The following is a 20,270-nucleotide window of genomic DNA, read 5'->3' as shown; positions in this document are numbered from 1 at the left end:
CATTATAATCATGCATGTGGTGTAGTTTGTTACTTTTTTTTCTTTAAATACAAGGACGCTTTTTATGTATAGCAGTTGGGGTTGTTATATATATATATATAATATATATGTCATCAGCGGTCAAACCCACGACCTCTACACTAAGAGTTGTTAGTTATTACCAATCAAGCAATCCTATGATGGTAAACAACAATTTGATACCTATAAGACATTATATCCAGAGATATGCCACAGCACCCAATGATAGAGAGGAATTTTGTTATATAACTATTTATACCTACTCTCTCATGCTCCCTATTGTCCCACAAGAAGTGTGATATTGTTTTGTATCTCATGCATCATATCAAGCGTGGAATACTTTTTCTTTCTTTCTTTCTTTCTTTCTTCCGTACAAAAAAGATTCTATTAAGCAGAAGCAAGCATAGTCAAGCTGAAAATTTACTTGTGAAAGTAGGTCCAACTGTTTTACCGGACCATTGATATGGTAAAAGCTTGGTATCAGCAGTGTAGCATACTCGAATGCTGTCCATAGATTTACCATATCTCGAACCATATCAAGAGAGGAGGGAGAGAGAGCGTATAGGCTTGTGCCAGTGGACAGGATAGATCAACCCAATACGGAGCGCCAAAGAAGGAAAGGTGACGAAAAGGAAAACACTTGGTCTGAAATAAATACAGGCATTTGGGTTCGGTCCTCACCATCCAAAAACTCAAAGATACGACACTTCGTCTTTCTTTTTCTTTCACTTTCAACCCAATCGGGTTGTCTTTCTCAAAGTTGTAGTCCTTACTCGCAGGAAGAGAGACATGAGTTTTGAGTGAACATAAAGAAATGACGGACCATGTGGAGCTCTTCTTACAACAGAAAGTACTACTCTTCAAACGGGGAAAACTTCGATTAACAAAATTTTAAATCTGTCCAATATAATTTGGAGCTACACATGATCCAGTCCTACGGCAGAGTCAGTGGCAACTGCACTTCATTATATGCTGATGAATGATGAAACACCTATTTACCTCTGACACAACACCACCTTGGTACGTCTGTCAATGATGTAAGCCCTAGCCCTTGTCCTTCTACCACTTCTCTCTCTCTCTCTCCCTCCCCTACCTTTACCATGGAGCATTGCCCAACTGCTATTAAATGGCTAGTTGCAACCGCAAGGGCAGCTCTTGACAAGGGGATCTCCACTAAGAAGTCTAACAATGACCAGCAGTGATGTGGATGCGTGGAACCATAATTGCAGTGCTTCTGTGGCTACTGCCTCGAAGCAAAACCTGAATAAGCAGAAGAGATCGGTTAAGAGGGATCGGCACAGCAAGATTTTGACTGCTCAAGGTGTGAGAGATCGCCGGATGAGATTGTCCCTGGACGTTGCTTCAGAGTTCTTTGGTCTCCAAGACTTGCGTGATGACGATAAACCTAGCAAAACCATCAGATGGTTGCTCAATCAGTGCAAGGGAGCAATCAAGGAGCTCGTTGGGGTTAAAGAAATGGAAAGAAACAAGAAATGCAGAGATCGTGCCAACAGTGGTGTATCGTCCACCTCTGAGTGTGAGGTTATGTCAGGAATCGAAGAGACCAGCAATGAAAGAGACCGCGAACGAATTGGAAGGAATAGGGAGGGAAAGATAGATAAGAAGCAGCCACGTAAAACTAAATTTCACACTATTGGCAAGGAATCGAGGGAGAAGGCAAGAGCCAGGGCCAGGGAGAGGACAATAGAGAAGAAACGAGGTAAAAGGAGTGAATCTGGAGCGGAAATGAGGCCCAAGAAGATTTTCTCTTCGAGCCCTTCTGAAACTGGTGAGGAATCTGGGGCCTCCCAGTCCCAGAGCCACCAAAGTCGTGATATGAAGTCGTCAATGGCAGTGGCGGTTGTGGTTGAGGAACCCGGTTCGCATTCTCTACTAGATCTTCAGGGGCCCAATCAGAAGACTGTTGAGGAACATTTATTGACCACCAATAAGACAAGTGAGTCTTCAATCTTCAATTTTCAGCATGAGATTGCAATCACACAAGGATTAATACGTAGCAACACCAGTACTAAGGACAATAACGTTCCCAGTTTCTTTGAGAATTGGGACATTGATGGTTCTCGGCCGGCTCACTCGTGCTACTGTACTATGAACAACCCATATCCATCTACAGGTAATCTTCAGGAGCGAAGAGCTTGTAGCTCCGTCTTCCAAACTACTTCAGAAATTCACCTGCAATGTCATCTTTCAGATGTTCAAACCTTTGGCAAGCCCTGGGAGGTCTTCAACATGAATTAGACAATATATTGATGTGGTTTAGTATCATCCCCCCCCCCCCCCAGCCAAAGGTTTTTAAATATGAAACTCAGAAGTTCGTAAGCTATGTTTCTTTCTCTTCTTATCTTATTTATGGCTCTGTTAATTTGACATGGTGTATCTTTGCTTGTTAATAAATATATTGAATGGTGAAACCTGCGAGTATTACACGCTATGAACTACAGTGAAGATGATTTATTTTCCCAGATTCTGGAATTCAATTGTTGTGGTTCTTGTTCTAACTTCTTTTCATGTTTCAATGGTGTATAAAATGTATGTTTGCACTGAATATAGATTAGATGCCTTCACTTTTCAAATGAACTAATTGCTAGGGTGCATAAGAAAAAAACAAGAACATATTGGATTTAGTCACAGCCAAACGCAGATATATGGCCCTTGTTTTCAGTTCTATTCTGAATTCTTTAGATGCCTGATTGGCAGAAGCTACCACAATAACCAATGAAAGACATGGTTGCTTCTCATGAAGCAAGGAATTGAATACCCACTAGCATAGCTATGGTTGCTTCTCATGAAGCAAGGAATTGAATACCCACTAGCATAGCTATGGTTGCTTCTCATGAAGCAAGGAATTGAATACACAGTCACAGCTATGGCTGCTCATCATGAAGTAAGGAATTGAATACCCACTAGAACAGCTCGCTTTTAGATTGCATTGAATCTCTAATTTTACTCAGATCCATAGTATTACTGTAGGTTTTCTTGAGAAAGATGTTCACATCTTAATTGCGACTCTTCTCCTAGTATCTAGATAGAATACCTTAAGGAACAGGATTTGAAAAAAGAAATTAAAAAAAAGTACAGTGGTTTAAATCAATAGACAGGGAAATGAAAATTTTCTGACTGTTAGGAATACAACAGGAAGAACTAGAAGGTCATAATCAAATGTCTTAGCAAGAATGTTTGACTAAATTTCATATATCTATAGAATAGTCTTGAAAACTATAGTATTCTTTTCCACAACAAAATAAAAATAAAAAGGAAAGAACCTTCCAGAAGTAATGGCGAAATCTGATACAGACTGATCTGGAAGTTGTTTTGGTTTCTCAGTTCATCTTCAGAATTTTTTTTCTCTCATATGTCAATACTTATTTAGCCCACTCAAACCTCTAGTATGCTTCTGGATGCCTCTTAGTTTCCCTTGTAGGATGTCTGTGTTTCTCCTTCTGAGATCTTTATCAAGTAATGAGTTGCTAGATGTTTGGACCGAGCTAATGCCTCTTCTTCTGCCATTCTTAAGATTGATATCACAAAGGCTTTTGACACAGAGAGTCGGGATTTCATTGTGAAGGTTTTGCAACTGACAAACTTCCCCCACCCTCTTTGTTCGTTGGATGTGTCTTTACATTTCTACTGTTACATATTCCAGTTTTGATTAATAGCATGACGGCTGGTTTCTTCACTCCTAAGAAGGAACTAGACAAGGTTGCCTTCTCTCCCCTTTGATTTTGCCTTCGGTGATGCAAGGTTATGTAAAATCTTAAGTGGTAACAACTCCGGGAGCCCTTTTCGAAAGGTAATTAAGGTCATGGACGAATTTTCCTTGAGACTTTTATCAGCGTAATGGTTGCTTTAAACCTCTTTTCTGAAATCATATCTAGATACAAATCCTATCGGGTATTTACTTTTGACTACTACAGTTCTGGTTCATGTAAAGGAGTAGCTTTGAGATCTGAGATGGGTCATCTATCCCTTTTTTGGGCAATGAGATTATCTCCTATAAGCCCTCTACCATCACTGCTGTTAGGTTTGTTAACTCAGTTCTATATTTTTGGACTTCTTGGTCCAGTCACAAAAAAAAAGATTGAGACCCTTATGTGTGATTTCTTTACACACTGTCTGCTGGTCTTCGGAAGCTGGCATAAAGCAAATTCAATTTGGAATAGTTCTTTGACTTCTGGATGCAGAAAGTTTCTGAAAGTCAGATCTGTAGTTTTGGGTGCTATCCAATGTCGCACTGGTGATGCAGGCAACACACTTTTTTGTTTAAGACGGGCATCCATGTGGGGTTTCTTATTCATTCATTTAGAGAATGTATAAATTTGATGTAGCTAGGGTAATACAAGGTGGTCCTTGTCTCTACCTAGTGAACAAATATTGAGTTTATGGGAACTCAATATTCATGAAACATAATATTCGGTTGCACGTTTAATTATGACATTCAAGTCTAGTTGTTCTTTATCCTGCCATACTAACCTGACTAAAATTTCCATTTGGTATTTTATGACATTTTTTCTAAAATTGTTGAGTCAAGCAACACAAGCAAGAGTCACTTGTGACATGATATCAGAAACAAGATTATAAGGGCTTCACATGAAAGGTGGATGTATAATCCATTTGACCTGAATGCCTGATATGGAGATTTGTGGCTACTCAAGGACCCTCTCCATATTGGGTACCTTTCAACTATTTTCTCAAGTCCAACATGCAGTATCAAAGCAAGCACGTGAAATTGATTCTCATTTCATGCATGACAAGGTTATCAAAGAGGAACTTTTAGTGCACTTCATCCCCTCTCTAGACCAAAGTTCTCCTTATAGAAAAGTTTAGTTCTTTCTTGGCAAGTTGTTGTATATTTCTCTTGTGGATGCATGCATGACAAGTCTCGAGGCTTCCACTTGAGGGGATTTCTTGACCAAAAGTATTGAGTTTCCATGTTGATATGGTAACTCATATTTGATTGATAGTTTCAAGTAAGATAATAGTATTCAGGTGGATCTCATTGTTATCCTTCCTCACAGACCTGCATCACCCTACTAGGGTTTCCATGATGTACTTAATCTTCTCTTCTCTAAATGCTATAAAAACAGTATTCAGGTATGGCACTGGACCCTGGGGCACCTGTATCAGTGTACCTTCTTTGATCTGGTCCCAATTCAACCCATTCGTAAATTTCCTTCAAGTATTAGTGATGTTGCCTCTGCCCATCTAACCATTTTTCCTTGACATCAGCTTAGGACCTAGTTCTGAATATCCTTGTGTTTTCTGGCACAACAGCTTCATAGCTTGGCTTGACTTGACTTCTCTCTTACTCTTCCCGTCCAAGTTTTTCTTCTTCAAAGAAATATCAAGATCCAGAACTGTTCTTTCTGCTGGAATGACATGAAAACATTGAGGAACCCATTTCAGTTACAACTCTTATGAGAAAGTCTGGAGAGGACTGCTTCAGAGGTGATGGCCTCACTGAGTCACAGTAGACCCTTCCTTCCCTTTGAGTATGATCTGGATGAATTCAAAAGGAATTCGAGGAGGATTCAATCTCTCATCTCATTCTCTTGGCCAGGTTTAGAGCTCTACTGACCTTGAGACTAAATCCAAAGTGCAACTACTTTAGTGCTAAGTGTATGGAGGAAAAGTCGTCTACGCATATTTTCCTGGTTTTGCAGACAGTTTATCATTGTTAACTGCTTCTAGTTTTTCCATTTGTTGGTTAGGCTTATATTATTTTCCCCCTATGGACTAGTCGATCTGGTAAAATTCTTGGTTTTTTCTTCCTGTAAGTGCAATTTTAATTCAACAATAACTCAGCTGAATCCTCCATCTTCAGTTTGTATTGTTTAACCGATTCTTTTAAGGATCAGCTACATGACTACTGCAGTAAAAGTTTCAAAACATTGAAAGTCTATCTTGTTAGACAACTTAGACTTGCTACCTCCTATCCTCCTGAAGATGTGAACTAAACAGTTCTACCCAGTTTTGCTCCAACTAAATGGAGTTGGCCAGCATATAAAAGTTTTCTCTCAGGAAGGTATAATGGGAAAACCTAGACCATCCATTCTATAGTCATCTTTCAATGTTTCTTAGTTACATCTTTGTGTCACCAATGAATTGGCAAATGACGTTTTGCTTTCTTTGCTTTCCCAGCATTTCATCAGTGCTGACTCGTACATAATCTTCTGCTGTTGCCAAAATCATTTCAAGAAACTAGATGAATTGAAATAATATGCATGATGCGGTAGGTGCATGGACTCTTGTGTATATATGCGAGTTTGTTTACCAATTATTGCTACTTCCATGTCGAAACCATGAAAACCATTTCAGACCATATGTTAAACAACAAAGAAAATTATAAGACAAATATCCATGTACAGGAAGAAGGGCACTTCGAGGAGGATTCAATCTTTCATCTTGAAAATTCCAGAAACGGAACGAATTAGTTCCACCACTTTAAAACAATAGTAGCTATGAAACAAGAAAAAGAAAGGAAAAAGAAAAATGCAACATCCAGTGTTCAAATTGCTGTCAAACGCTGTTGAAATCAATATTTCATTCTGCTAGTGTAATTATGATAAACACTTTCCAGTCTGCTTGGCTTGTGACTAGAGTACAGCAAATAACCACTAATTGCAAGGACCACCCATTGTCTTTTTTTTTTCTTTTGGTAACCCAGGACCACCCATTGTCGGGTGAGAAGGAAATAGATAAAAGAGAGGAGGGAGGGGCCACATCCAATAAAGATATTGCTGCGAGGGAAACAGGTAAAGACAGCCCAGCGTTTTCACCATCTGAAGATCACTAGCTATTAGCCACACCTAATGAAGGTTTCTTTCTGCGCCTTACAAATTCTAAGTATAGCTTAAGCCAGAAAACGATGAAGTGATGTGTTTTTGGACTGAAGTATACACTACAACAAAAACCCCTTATACACTACAACTTTCCAGTTTCTTTTAACTACAGTTTTTCCATATGTAGTAATATAAAATACTTATTGCTGCAGTATGTAACACCTGTAGGAACAAATATATTTATAGATATGCTTGTAAGAGTGTAACTAAAAATCGTAGTAATATGAACAAATTTTTACTACAGTATCCAAAACTACAGTAATTTTTTTTTTTTTTTGGGGATGGGATATTAATATGCCTCATCAAGAGTCAAACCCACGACCTCTTCACTAAAAAGTGTTGGTTTCACCACTAGATCAGCTCTCTTCACTAAGAAGTGTTAGTTTCACTACTAGAACAGCTCTGCATTAGTAGTAATATATTACATTTAATTGCAAATATATAATTACAGTTACGTATTGTAGTAATTTAAAAAAAATTAACTACGATATTCAAAACCATAGTAATAAAAAAAACACTGTACCTACGGAAACAAGACTTCAATTAAAAATTGTAGTAATATATGGAACTTATTACCATGGAATTAAAAGTGTAACAATATCAAATTTTTTTAACTAATAAAATAGAACTACATTTTGGAATTGTAAAATATAGTTTACATAATACTTACAGTATTTAAAATTGCAGTAACAATTTCATTTTAGCTGCAGAAATAGAACTATGGTTAAAAATCGTAGTAAATACGTTCCCTCTGAACGTAGAAATATAATTACAGTCAGGGGCAAAACCAGGATTCAATATTGGGGGGGCCAAAGAATGGAAGTTCAGATTGGAGGAGCACCAACGTTTTTTCGCCGCACATATTGTAAGATCCTTATAAGACATATTGGGGGTCCCACCTATGAATTATTTTATTATATTAAGGAATAGACCCACAAATATTTTGTGGGGCTTACACATATTTGACAAAACTAGGTAAATTATTGATAATGATTTTTTTTTTAACAAGATATAAGTAAATTAAAGCATCAATACAAAATCAAATAAAAAATGGATAATTACTATTGCCCCCTTATAATTTGATTTTATTACTACTTTATCCCCTGTACTTTTTAAAATTACTATTCCAACCTTTAACTTTGTCAACAATTACTAATGCCGAATATCTAATAAGCTCTGTCAGTTTAATGATAATGTAGCATCTATATTGTTTCAAAATCCCAAAAATAACCCTTCAAATATCTTTTTACTTATTTTCTCTTTTTTCAAGTTATAATACTACCCTTAATAGGAAAGAATTAACTTTAATCTCACCTTTCTTTTTTAAAAAGAAACCACCAAATAAAGGAAAGATATGATTTTGTTTTTCTCTAAAAATAAATCACCAAATAAAGGAAAGATGTAATTAAATAGAAACTAAAATATTAAGAAATATCAAATTTAATTCAAAGCTGAAAATTAAAAATCACCTAATATATGCTGAGCATTATGTATGTTACCAAATTTTCTATCAATTAGATCTTATGCTAATTTTTTTGTAAAACTTCCATCATGGTGATTATAAAAAATTTAAGTGGAATGTGAAAGTTTTAACAATCATAAGTATGTGGTCCCACCAAATTCAAAACTAATTCTAAAATATAAGATTTTTAAGGATATGATTGATATGCAATATAGTTTCTATAAATGAGGGTAATGCCATATTTTACTTCTTAATTTTTAAGGGCAAAATAGACATTCATATTCGATGTTAACAGCCACTTAACACCTTTAGAAGTGAGGGGCAATAGTAATTTCACAAAGAAGGGGGTTTGATTAGTAATAAAACCAAAGTATAACAGGGCAATAGTAATTATCCCAATAAAAAATAACAAAAACATGAAAAAAAAAAAAAACTATAAATAAATTGAGAAAGAGAAAGAGAAAGAGTACCTAATTGTGGAGAAGATTTTTTTTCCCCAAATTTTCCTTAACCCACGTTTATAGAAACGGAAGAGAAAACAAGAGAGAGAGGAGATATGAGAGAATAAATAGGGATTGCTGAGGTAGTTTTTAATTAGAAATGACATTTTGAATATCTAATAAGATTTTTTTTTCAGAAATTTCCATTAACCCAGGTTTATAGAAAGAGAAAAGAGACTAAATAGGATGAAAAGATGTGAGAGAGAAGAGAGGGGGAGAATAAATAGGAAGAAAAGACGTAAGAAAGAAGAGAAGGGAGAATAAATATGGATTGAAGAGTTAGTTTACATTTATACCCATTCTTTTATCTTTAAATTTTATTTTCAATATTGAGGGGGAGGCCAAATATGATATTTCACATGTGAGAAGAGAAAAAAGTGGAAAAATGAAGAAAATTAATATAAAAAATTAAAAAAATCCCCGGGGGGCGGCCCCTTAGTGGGTCCTCCTCTAATTACATATGTATTGTAGTAATTTAAAATATTTTAGATTATAGTATTTAAACCACAACAATAAATAAAATTATAAAAATAAAAATAAAAACGCTATAACTACATAAACAACCCCAAAGTTAGGAATTATAGTAATATGAGAAACTTATTATTGTGTAATTAACAGTGTAATGACACCGAGTTTTTAAATGACTAGAATAAAATTGCAAGCCCGAGGGAGGAACCCAAGCCGGACCCAACCCTGTCAGGGTCAAGTATTTTGTAATAGATTTGTAAATAGATAGCCAAAATCCGCCTCCAAATTTGCATTAGTATTGGTTTCCATATCCGGAATTTTTCTTGCTGGAAAATATTTGTATCTGTCCGCTAAACAACCGAATTTGGATTCAGATCAGATAATATCTAGATAAAAATTTATCCGGATAGAGTAAAGTATTCAACATTTTTTTCTCTAAAACTGGATGATAATCGGATTCGAAAACGGGCAATCGAAAATTGAAAATTATCTAGTTAGAGTAAAGTATTAAACACTTTTTTCTCTAAAAAAGGGCTGATAATCGGACGAAAACCAATAATCAGTAACGGAAAATTGTAAATTGGAAATCAACAATAAGTAAAAAAATGACAATCACCAATGAATAATTGGATAGTTTATCGGTTCGGATTACTATTGAATATCAAATAAAGTTCCAGATTCGAATTCGGATGCCTTCTCTAAATTTCTGCCGGATTCGGATTCGGATATATACTGATGTATTAGAGCCGAATCCAATCCGTTTATAGGTCTATTTTGTAACCCTAACCCACCCTTCTAGTCGAATATGCCAGGCTCGAGGAGGGTTAGGGCCAGGCCAAGTCGAACGGGCTTTATTGACACCCCTACATTTCATACGTGGAAGAGGGTCAAAGGGAAAATTTTAGAATTTTTAGAAGGGAACCGGTGAATATTCGAATTTTTTTTTTAGGGGTGGGGGGTCCCCTTGCCCCAATGTAGCTTCACCCATGGGATCGAGATATATAAATTTCTCCTTTTCGTTTCCATTAAATCATAAACCTTTACACTTAGACTTGTAAATGGATAGCCGAAATCCGCCTCTGAAATTGCATTTGTATTCGTTTAAGGGTGTCCGTATCCAAAAAATATCCATATCCATTTGCTAAGCAACCGGATTCGAATTTGGATAATTGCTTATCGGATTGTATAATATCCAGAGAGAGTAAAGTATACAACATTTTTTTTCTTTGAAAATGGATCATAATCATATTCGAAAATCAGTATCGATAACCGATAATCGAAAATAAAAAATTATCCAGTTAGAGTAAAGAATTAAATATTATTTTCTCTAGTGTTGATAATCGGATTGGAAACCAGTAGTTGGTAAACTACAATAAAAAAATTAGAAATAAAATATTTAAAAAAATGGCAATCACCAATCAATAATCGGATAATCAATAATCGGATAGTTTATCGGATCAGATTATTTCAGATATCCGATAAGGTTCCGGATTCGAATTCAGATGCCTTTTCTAGATTTCCTTCGGATTTGAATAGCAGTTTTGCTAGTCGGATTCGGATTCGGATTCAAATACTATAGGGTATTCGAGCCGACTAATATCCGAATCGAAATACGTTCTGTTTACAAGTCTAGTTACACTTATGTACATAATTATTTAACACTACAATTAGAGGTGCAAATTTGACCTTGACCAACGGAATCCACCTTGACAAATTTTATTTTTGTAAAATGTTATTTTTTGAGTACTGAGAGAAGAAGAATAAACTATAACTAAAAAGCTTTGTAGACAAAAGTGATATACAAAAATGTTAATTTGGAAATTCACAATTAATGGGAAGAAGAAAAAAAAAAGTAACGGGGAGTTGGGGAAAAAAGGGCACCTAGTTATTAAATAACTATTAAAGTATCGCAAAATTTATTGAAAGAGATATAATAACAAAATTTAAAAAGTAGAAGAAGGGCAGAAGATATCACCCAATTTAGGCCCATATCTCTCTGCAATGTGAGCTTTAAAATTATTACTAAAGTGATCACTAACAGACTTAAGGATTTTGTGCCTAGTCTTATTGCCCCTAATCAAGCCAGCTTTGTTTCTGGATGTCACATCCAGGATAACTCTATTGTAGCACAGGAAGTCTTTCATGATATGAAAAAGAAGGGCAAAAGAATCTAATATATGGCTATAAAAATTGATCTAGAAAAACCATATGACATAATCTAATGGAGTTTTATTGCTAACTCACTTTCTCCAGCAGGAATTTCTAAAAGTTTAATAAATGTCATTATGAGTTGTGTCATACTCTAAGCTCAATGTTCTTTGGAATGGTGAATTGATAGAATATTTCTAGCCTTCTAGAAGAATTCAACAAGGGGGCCCCCTCTCTCCCTACCTGTTCGTGCTATGCATAGAAAGATTGACTCATATTATTCAAGATGTTACAGAAAGAAGTTTGAAGCCATTAAGATCAAAAAGGGTCCCACCTAATGTTTACGAACGACGTCGTCTTATTTTTCGAAGCTTCTAAAGATCAAGTTTCAACATTCCTCCAGTGTTTGAATAAATTTTGCAAGGCTTCAGGAAGCAAGGTTAGTGTGGCGAAAACACAAATATACTTCTCAAAAAATGTGTATGGACAAAAAGCTAGGGAAATAACACATATTATTGGATTTTTTACAACTGAGGATATAGGTCGCTATTTGGGAGTCCCTATTTGGAATGGAAGAATCAAGAAAGCCAACTACAACTATATTGTCAACAAAGTGAAGAAGAGGTTGTCTTCCAAGAAAGCAAATTCTTTATCTCTTGTGGGTTGAGTTGTACTAGCTAAATCAGTAATCCAAACAATCCCGTACTACACAATACATTCAAATCTCATCCCAAAAGGAATTCTACAGGAGGTGGAAAAGGCCACTAGAGCATTATTTGGGGAGATACTAAACACCAAAGAAGAAATCATCTAGTTAATTGGGGAAGTTTGTGCAGTGCCAAGAGAAATGGAGGTTTAGGCTTCAAAATTTTAGCTATTATAAACAAGGCTTTCATCATGAAGCTAGCATGGCAGGTTCTTCACCAAGATACTATGTGGGCAACAATTTTAAGGGAGAACTATGGCTCTACAAAGAGGAGCTACCCATTAAATAGTTCAATGATTGACTCTCCACTATGGAAAGCAATAACAAAAGAAGTTGTAACCGTCAAGAAACATTGTGAAGTGGTAGTTGGGAAGTTAAGTCTATTCTTTTCTGGAGGGACAATTGGATAGGAACTAATCCTTCTTTTGTAAATATGACAGTGAAATTTATTCTAGTTGATTGGTTAGAAGAGAATATACAGTCCTATGTGCAAACCAGTGAGAGGTTGTGGAATGACAAATTTATTAATTTTCTGCCTGATAATATCTGTCAACAGATTAAAGCATGTCCCCCCCCCCCCCTTTAGAAGACAACGGTAGTAACAAGTTCAAATGGAAGCATTCTCCAGATGGGCGATTCATTGTTCACATAGCTTATGAAGCTATTTCAAATGAACTAATAATGTCGGCTCCTAATTCATACACAACAGCCTTCTAGGACGTGGTTTGGAATCTAAACTACCAAGTAGATTGTGTTTGTTGCCTGGCTTGCAAGAAAAGATTGGCTCTTAATGGAATGCTCACAAAAAATATTTGAAACTCCAGGATGAAGATGGATGCAATTTTTGTAGTGCCGGGGTGGAAGATAATATGCATGTCCTCTGAGATTGTGATTTTTCTACGACTATATGGAATCAGCTAGTTCACTCGACTCACCGAAATTTATTTTATACCTGTGATCAAATCTCTTGGTATGAACTTAAAATTTGTGGAGAAGCTTCTAAATGGTATTCAGGATGGCCAGAGTGATTTATTTTCTGTGGAATTGGAGGAATAAAGATGTGCATGATATCGATTATGTCCGACCTAGAAATGGGAAGTTAATAATTGAGGATTACTTCACCACAAATAAAGGAAGCATGGGAATCTTGTAATACGAAAGTACAAAAACCACCAAGTATTACAAAGAAGTGTAATTGTTCTAAACCACCAAAGGGTTGGTTTAAATGCAATACTGACGCCTCTATTATCAAACAAGGTTAAATTGCTCAAGTGGGAGGATTATTAGAGACCATAGTGGAGCTTTCTGAGGCAGATTAATAAAAAAGGTGTGATGTAATGAAGTTCTAGAAGCTGAACTTTTGGCATTGAATGGACATTGCTCTCAATATGGGGGCATGGCCTATTGAAATAGAATCCGATTCCCGCCAGGCATCCTGCTTCTTCATCCTTATTTGAAGATCCAAGGAAAATTTGGGAACACTATTAATGACATTTATCAAAGATTCATATCCAATGGACATGTCTGTTTCACCCACATTAGACAGGAAGGAAACCAAGTAGCTGATTGGCGTTTAAGGATATTCTATGACGAAATGGAAATCCTGAAAATCCTCCAAAAACCACCTTTGGAAATAGAGGAATTTCTTTAGGCTAATATGTTGTTTGGGTCAAATTAGTTTTTTCTTTGTTTTGTTTTCTATTGGGTCCTGCATGACCTCGCTCTTTCTACCAAAAAAAAAAAGAAAAGAAAGAAAAAGTCCCTAATGACTAATCCATCCCAAGCTTTATTTATAAGTATTTAGAGTCTCCTTTCTCTACATAGCTTCTTGCTTTTTATTTTATTTTTTTAATTTTTTTAAAATTTTTTTATCTATACATAATGTTACTGAATTATATTAAATTAAAAATTTTGTAATGACCTATGAAAGGAAGAAAACCATGAAACATCGAACAAATTAAAATAATAATAATTTTTCAGAAACAAATTTTCCCCTAAAATGGAAATAGTTGATGATGGTTGGGGAGAGATCAGAGGTATTTTCGTTGTGTTCTTTTTGGTTATATCTTTGTCTTGTGCCTCCTATTTTTCAGATTTGATGCCAATTCAAGTCACGATGATTTTATCGGCTGTTAAACAATCAAATCCAATCAGATGGAAGATTTTTCATCTGAGGAACAGGTAATGTTACCAAAATTTTATCACTCTCTAAGGGCCTGTTTGGTTACTTGAGTCTGTAGATTTCAAAATTTTAGAGATTTCAAATCTACAGACTTCAAATCTTTAGAGTCATGGTTCGTAAAATTAACTGTTTGGTTAGTTTGAATTTTTGGAATGAAATTTCTAGATTTATCTTAAAAAAAAATTTATTGAATTATGGTTCAAATTTTTAACGCTTTGATAGTATGGGTGAAATCTCTGGATTTCACCTCATACCCATAAATCTACAGATTCACGTTTTTAGTGTAAAAATGTGAATCTCTAGATTTCATGAATCTAGAGATTCACACAACCAAACAGGTAAAAATCTCCCATTTGTGAATCCAAAGATTTCAAATCTCTGGATTCACGTAACCAAACAGGCCCTAAAGCTTATTTTATTTCTAAAACTTTATGATTCTTATTGTTATTGATTTTGCAAATATTGTATCCCTATGATAGGGTCTTATTCACTTTAATAGTCATGAGGGAATCAATATTCTAGGAGCAATGATGCATTTTGTTATCATGAAGGTAATGTAATACTCTAAGCTAAGCTATGGGCTTCCTTATGAATTTTTGTTACAACATTATTAATTGTTATTAATTTATAATTGTTCATTACTTACATAACACCTGTTTATTACTAAGTTCATATCAACTCTGTGATTTTAGGCAAGGGTATTTTGACCTTACCTATTGTAGGAGTGGTTAGGATTAAGGATTAACGCTACAAATCACATCTTATAATTGATTTTTTTTCCGAATGAAATCAAATGAAGGATTCCAAAAAAGTAAGATATTATGAAAGATTTCAAGAGACAAGGGGTAATATGACAGTAAAAGATGTTGTTTGGATTGACTACAAATCAATAATTGAGATGTGAATTGCTTACCATTCCATTCAAATAGTTATCATTTTCTATTTTTGTATGTATTTGTTTAGGGTTTAATTAAACCTAGGATTCTACCCAATGTGAAGTGTGTATATTTGATCATAACTTTCCAGGGGTTCGGACCAAAAAAAAAAAAAAAAAAAAAAAACTTTCCAGGGTTTTAAGGGGGGGGAGAAAAGAAATAAAAATAACATGTTATAGATAATTGAAAATAATAATATGGAATAACCGTAAGCAAATCGAAAATTGGAAAAGACACTAAATGGCATTTTACACGGTTCTTAATTACCTGAATTAATGTTAATCCATAGTTGAGTTCTTTGATGGTTTTCACTATGAAGAAGGAACGAGAAGCCATTTTATTGCCCTAAACTGGCTAAACGTTTTCTAACCCTCTTGTGAACAGAATGAGATGCATTCATATAAAACAAAATGGTGACACTTCAAGGCCAAAATGCCCTTGCCTCGAAAATTTGCCCAAAGAGCACCTGTAAGCAGTAAGCACATCTTTGAACATGATCATCTATAAACTGCTTGGTAGTCATGTCAATTGTTTTTATGCGATCCGGGTGTATTTAGGCATTGAAAAGAGGCCCAGAACGTCCTCGCTTAGCAAAGTTAGTCTTCATAGACAACAGTAATTAATTATCCATCTAACAAATGGTAATGTTTTAAAAATCACAAAATAAATCTATGCCATGGATTTTATGTATTGTTGGGATAAATTACATGGACTTGCCCTGAATATCCAATTGATCCTAATTAACTAACATTATTGAGCCAAGCATCGGGAAACTCTCCATCGTGACTTTGGGGCAGCATTACGGAGGACAGAGGTTGTTTGGCACATTGGCAAAGGGAACTAAATCAATGTATGGGAGGACCAATGGGTTCCATCATTGGAAGGCTTTCGAATCAAATCCAAGCAGGGTAGGATTGTGAGCTACAAATGGCAGAAGACCTTATTCATAACAGCTCTAGAACTTGGAAAGAGGACATTATAAGGTGTTGGTTTAAAGTATGTGATGTAGAAACGACAAAGAAATCAAGGCCATTTTGGAAAAGACTCCTCCATTTAGAACTCACAGTGAGCACATAATGAGTTCTGGAGGGTTGGGAACCATCATCAAGGATGACGAGGGAAGACCTATTTTTGCTTTATCTACTCCCAACACATTTCCAATCAGTTATGGAAGGGGAGGCACTGGCGATAAGAGGACTACTTCAAGTGTTTGGAAATTACCATGAACATGTGACCCTTGAATCGGATGATCAACAGCTGGGGAAAATCCTCCTAGGTGGTTCGGTCCCTTGTCCCTTCACAGTGAGCCCCATTGTGCATGATATCCTTTTCTTAACATTTAAATTTGAAAGTTATAAGGTTTCTTATGTACCTAAGAGGGCTAAAGCTACAGCAGACCTCCTAGTAGGAAGGCATTCTCAGCGTTGCCACTATTGTCCTTTAAAAAGAAGGACTAACATTGTCGACAGAATATATAGATCCTACTGTTAGAAGTAAGGAGAATTTTGTTATAAGTTAGGAGAATATTTATAGTTTGAACCATGAACTAGGGTTTCAATTGTCTTTGTAATTCACCCTTTCATTTACTCTTCCTTTTTCTTTTTTCTTCTTCTTGCCCCTTGCTACACTGCTTGTTCTTTTTTCACACCCCTAATAAATTTATCTTGGTTTTCGTGGTTTTGAGATTTTAAAAGGAGATCCAGTGCGCTATTAGTTAGGGTTTCTTTGATGATATTGTTCTCCTGACTAGGGGCTTCTTTTATTTTTCTAAATTAGATCCTGATTCATTACGTAGGGTTCAAGAGATGAAGCAAGAAGCCAAACAGTGGAATAATGTTTTGTGACACAAGATAACTATACTGCATCGGGAGAAGAGGAAGCGGAAGAAAGTAGAAGAAGAAGGGCAATTTGGTAAGTTTACGTTGCAACAAGGGTAGTTTGGCAACTTCAAATTTTATGGAAACAGAAGGTCAACAAGAATTTGCAATTTACCCTTTTTCATATTAAAATTTTAAAAAAATTCCAGGGATACTGCAAGATGGTGAAAAACATAGACACCCAAAACCTATGCCAAATTAGCTTCCTATATATCAGAACCATCAATTAGTTTGAATAAATGACAAAATATCATTAGCTGTATTATTCTAAATTTTATAATACAAAATGATGAATGGAGGAAGAAAAAAATATGAAATTCATGATTTTATTTTACTAGGGGCAATATTATAAAATCATAAGAAATTAAAGACAATATATATTGGAATTATGAGATTATCTAACTATAACTTAATGGAACTTACTAATAGAGTACAATATATGAAACAATTTAAGAGACATTTGGAGGGGTCATTGCCAATTGGTATATTTGAGGTTTTCATGCTTTTTCTAAATTATCACGTGATGTCCTTCAAACTTTCCCCAAATTATCTTCCCCCTTTATCAGGTGGTGCATCTAGTGTCAAGAATCTAGATCTACATCCTCTGTTTCTTGATTTTGTACACTCTTTGTATTTCTAGGATTGATTGTGTCACCTCAAAAAGATATTGATCCAATGGTCAGCAATCGACCTCTAAATCTGCTCTCTTGGACTGCATCCGTGAGGGGAAAATGAGGTTATAATAGCCGCTCGAACCTGGATTCGTGTGACAGGTTATGAAAAACCCACCGAATAGAGCAATTAGCAAATAAGAGAAAATAAGAATACAAGAATTTACGTGGAAAACCCTTAAAGGGAAAAAACCACGGGCAAGAGAGAAAACTTCACTATAGATAAAGAATTATACAAGAAGAAGATTTTGGAATGAATTACATGTGGAGGGGGAGGCATCATTTTATAACTTCTTCCCATCCCACCTTCTCCCACATCTACTCGAACTGGGAGTAATACTCTCAACAAACTCCCACTTCTACTAGATGTGGGACTAAGAATTTCAACAATCTCCCACTTAGAGATTAGATTGAAAATCAATTAATCTCCACACCATTCTCTATCTTGCCACCACCATGCTGTCTACGTCTCTGTCAAGCCATACAAGGATTTGCACCAAATGAACTTGCCAGTATTGATTGCCTTTGTCAATGCATCTGCTAGATTCTCTTTCGTGTGGGATTTGTGTATATCCACCCTTCCGTCTTCCTCCACTTCATGAATAAAATGATATTGTACTTCTATGTGTTTTGTCCTGGAATGAAAAACTAGATTCCTTGCAATGCGCAAGGCACTCTGATTGTCACAATACAAGAAAATCTTCTCGTGTTTGTGCTCAAGTTCTTCCATGAATCTTCTTATCTATATAGCTTCTTTACAAGCTTGTGTAGCTGCCATATACTCAGCTTCTGGTGTAGACAGTGCTACAATTGTTTGTAGTTTAGATACACAGCTCACAGCTCCTCCTACAATTGTAAACACATAGCCAGTAGTGGATCTCCTTTTATCAAGATCACCTACAAAATTAGAATCAACATATCCTCTGACAGTAAATTCAGATCTTCCATAACATAGAGCAACCATTCCCGTTATTTCAATCTCGGTGAATTTGCATCCCTATAATTTTGTTTGTGGGTCTCAAATCCTTCATTTCAAATTCCCTAGCCAACTAAGCCTTTAATTCTATGATATGATTTTTGTTGGGGACTGATACCAACATATATCATCAACATACAACAGCAAAATAATGAAGTCATCACCACCACCAAACCTCTTGTAATATGCACAAGGGTCTGAAGCAAGTCTATTGTATCCAAGGCTCAATATGAAGGAATCAAATCTCTTATACCAACATTTTGGCGCCTATTTTAAACCATTTAGAGATTTGATCAACCTGCAAACCAAGTTCCTCTTTTCTGGTTCTTCAAAACCTTCTGATTGGAGCATATAGATTTCCTCTTCAAAATCTCCATGAAGAAATGCAGTTTTTACATCTAATTGCTCAAGATTTAAATAAAAAATAGCACAAAATGCCTGAACTATCCAGACAGTAGTAAGTCAAACCACTGGTGAAAAGATTTCTGTAAAATCGATACCTTTTTTCTGAGCATATCCTTTAATCATCAATCTTGCCCAATACCGCTTTACCTGATCATCACTGTTTCGTTTGATCTTGTAACCCATTTGTTACCAATAGGCTTCCTTACGTGCGGTAAAGGTACAAGCTCCCATGTCTTATTCTTATGAAGAACTTCTATTTCTTCCTGCATAGTTGCCATCCAAAGTGACGCTTCTGAGCTATTGATCGCTTCTTTGAATGTTGATGGCTCCCTGGTCTTCGTTAGAAACAGTATGCAACATTGCCCTCCATAATATAATCAGATTGCCAAGCTTTTGTGTGTGTCTTTCACGAGTTGACCGTCAAACTTCTATAGTTGTAGACTCAACTAGTGCCTGTTCCTCATTTTCTGATTTTGCTCCAAAAGAATCTTCTAGTTCGGACTTCTCTTCCTCCTGAACTGTTGTACTCTGCGAAATTTCTATTGAAGTGCTACTCACATTTTCCTTCTGCAACTTATCTTCTGCAAAAAACATCCCTGTTGATGATGACCTCGTGGGCAGTGGGATCCCACAGTCGATACCTCTTGACTCCATCAGCATATCCCAAGAATCTGCACTTTTTGGATTTTGGATCCAGTTTTGAAATTTCTTGGGAATGGTACATCACATACACAGGACTCCCAAATGTGTGTAGACGTGAATAATCAACTGGCTTGCCAGTCCACATCTCCATCGGTGTCTTCAGATCAATCGATCTTGTTGGTGATCAATGTGATGATCTTGTTGTGATCGATGTGATGATCTTGTTGGTGATCGATTAATCACATAGCAGGCAGTGTTTACGGCTTCTGGCCAAAAGGACTTAGCCATACTTGCAATTCTTAGCATGGCTCTCGTTCTTTTGAGTAGAGTTCTATTCATCTGCTCCGCTACTCCATTCTGTTGATGAGTGTAAGCCACCGTGAATTGTCTCTTGATGCCTTCTTGATTACAAAACTCAAC

At 35.9% G+C, this 20,270-nt stretch overlaps 1 protein-coding gene across 1 annotated transcript; it reads left to right on the top strand.

Moving 5' to 3' along the window:
- The first annotated feature begins 1,206 nt into the window (after window positions 1–1,206).
- Window positions 1,207–2,277, top strand: LOC149029146 (uncharacterized). The gene has a single exon (XM_089142274.1). It carries the CDS (start codon window positions 1,207–1,209, stop codon window positions 2,275–2,277), a length of 1,071 nt encoding a protein of 356 aa, XP_088998400.1.
- Window positions 2,278–20,270: the final 17,993 nt, after the last annotated feature.

This window comes from Hakea prostrata, chromosome 1 (assembly GCF_041222555.1).
Source record: "Hakea prostrata isolate BN-2017 chromosome 1, UWA_Hpros_2, whole genome shotgun sequence".
In the NCBI taxonomy this organism is placed as follows: Eukaryota; Viridiplantae; Streptophyta; class Magnoliopsida; order Proteales; family Proteaceae; genus Hakea; species Hakea prostrata.
Note: the sequence above shows the minus strand (reverse complement) of the source record. Positions and strands in the feature narration are given on the sequence as shown.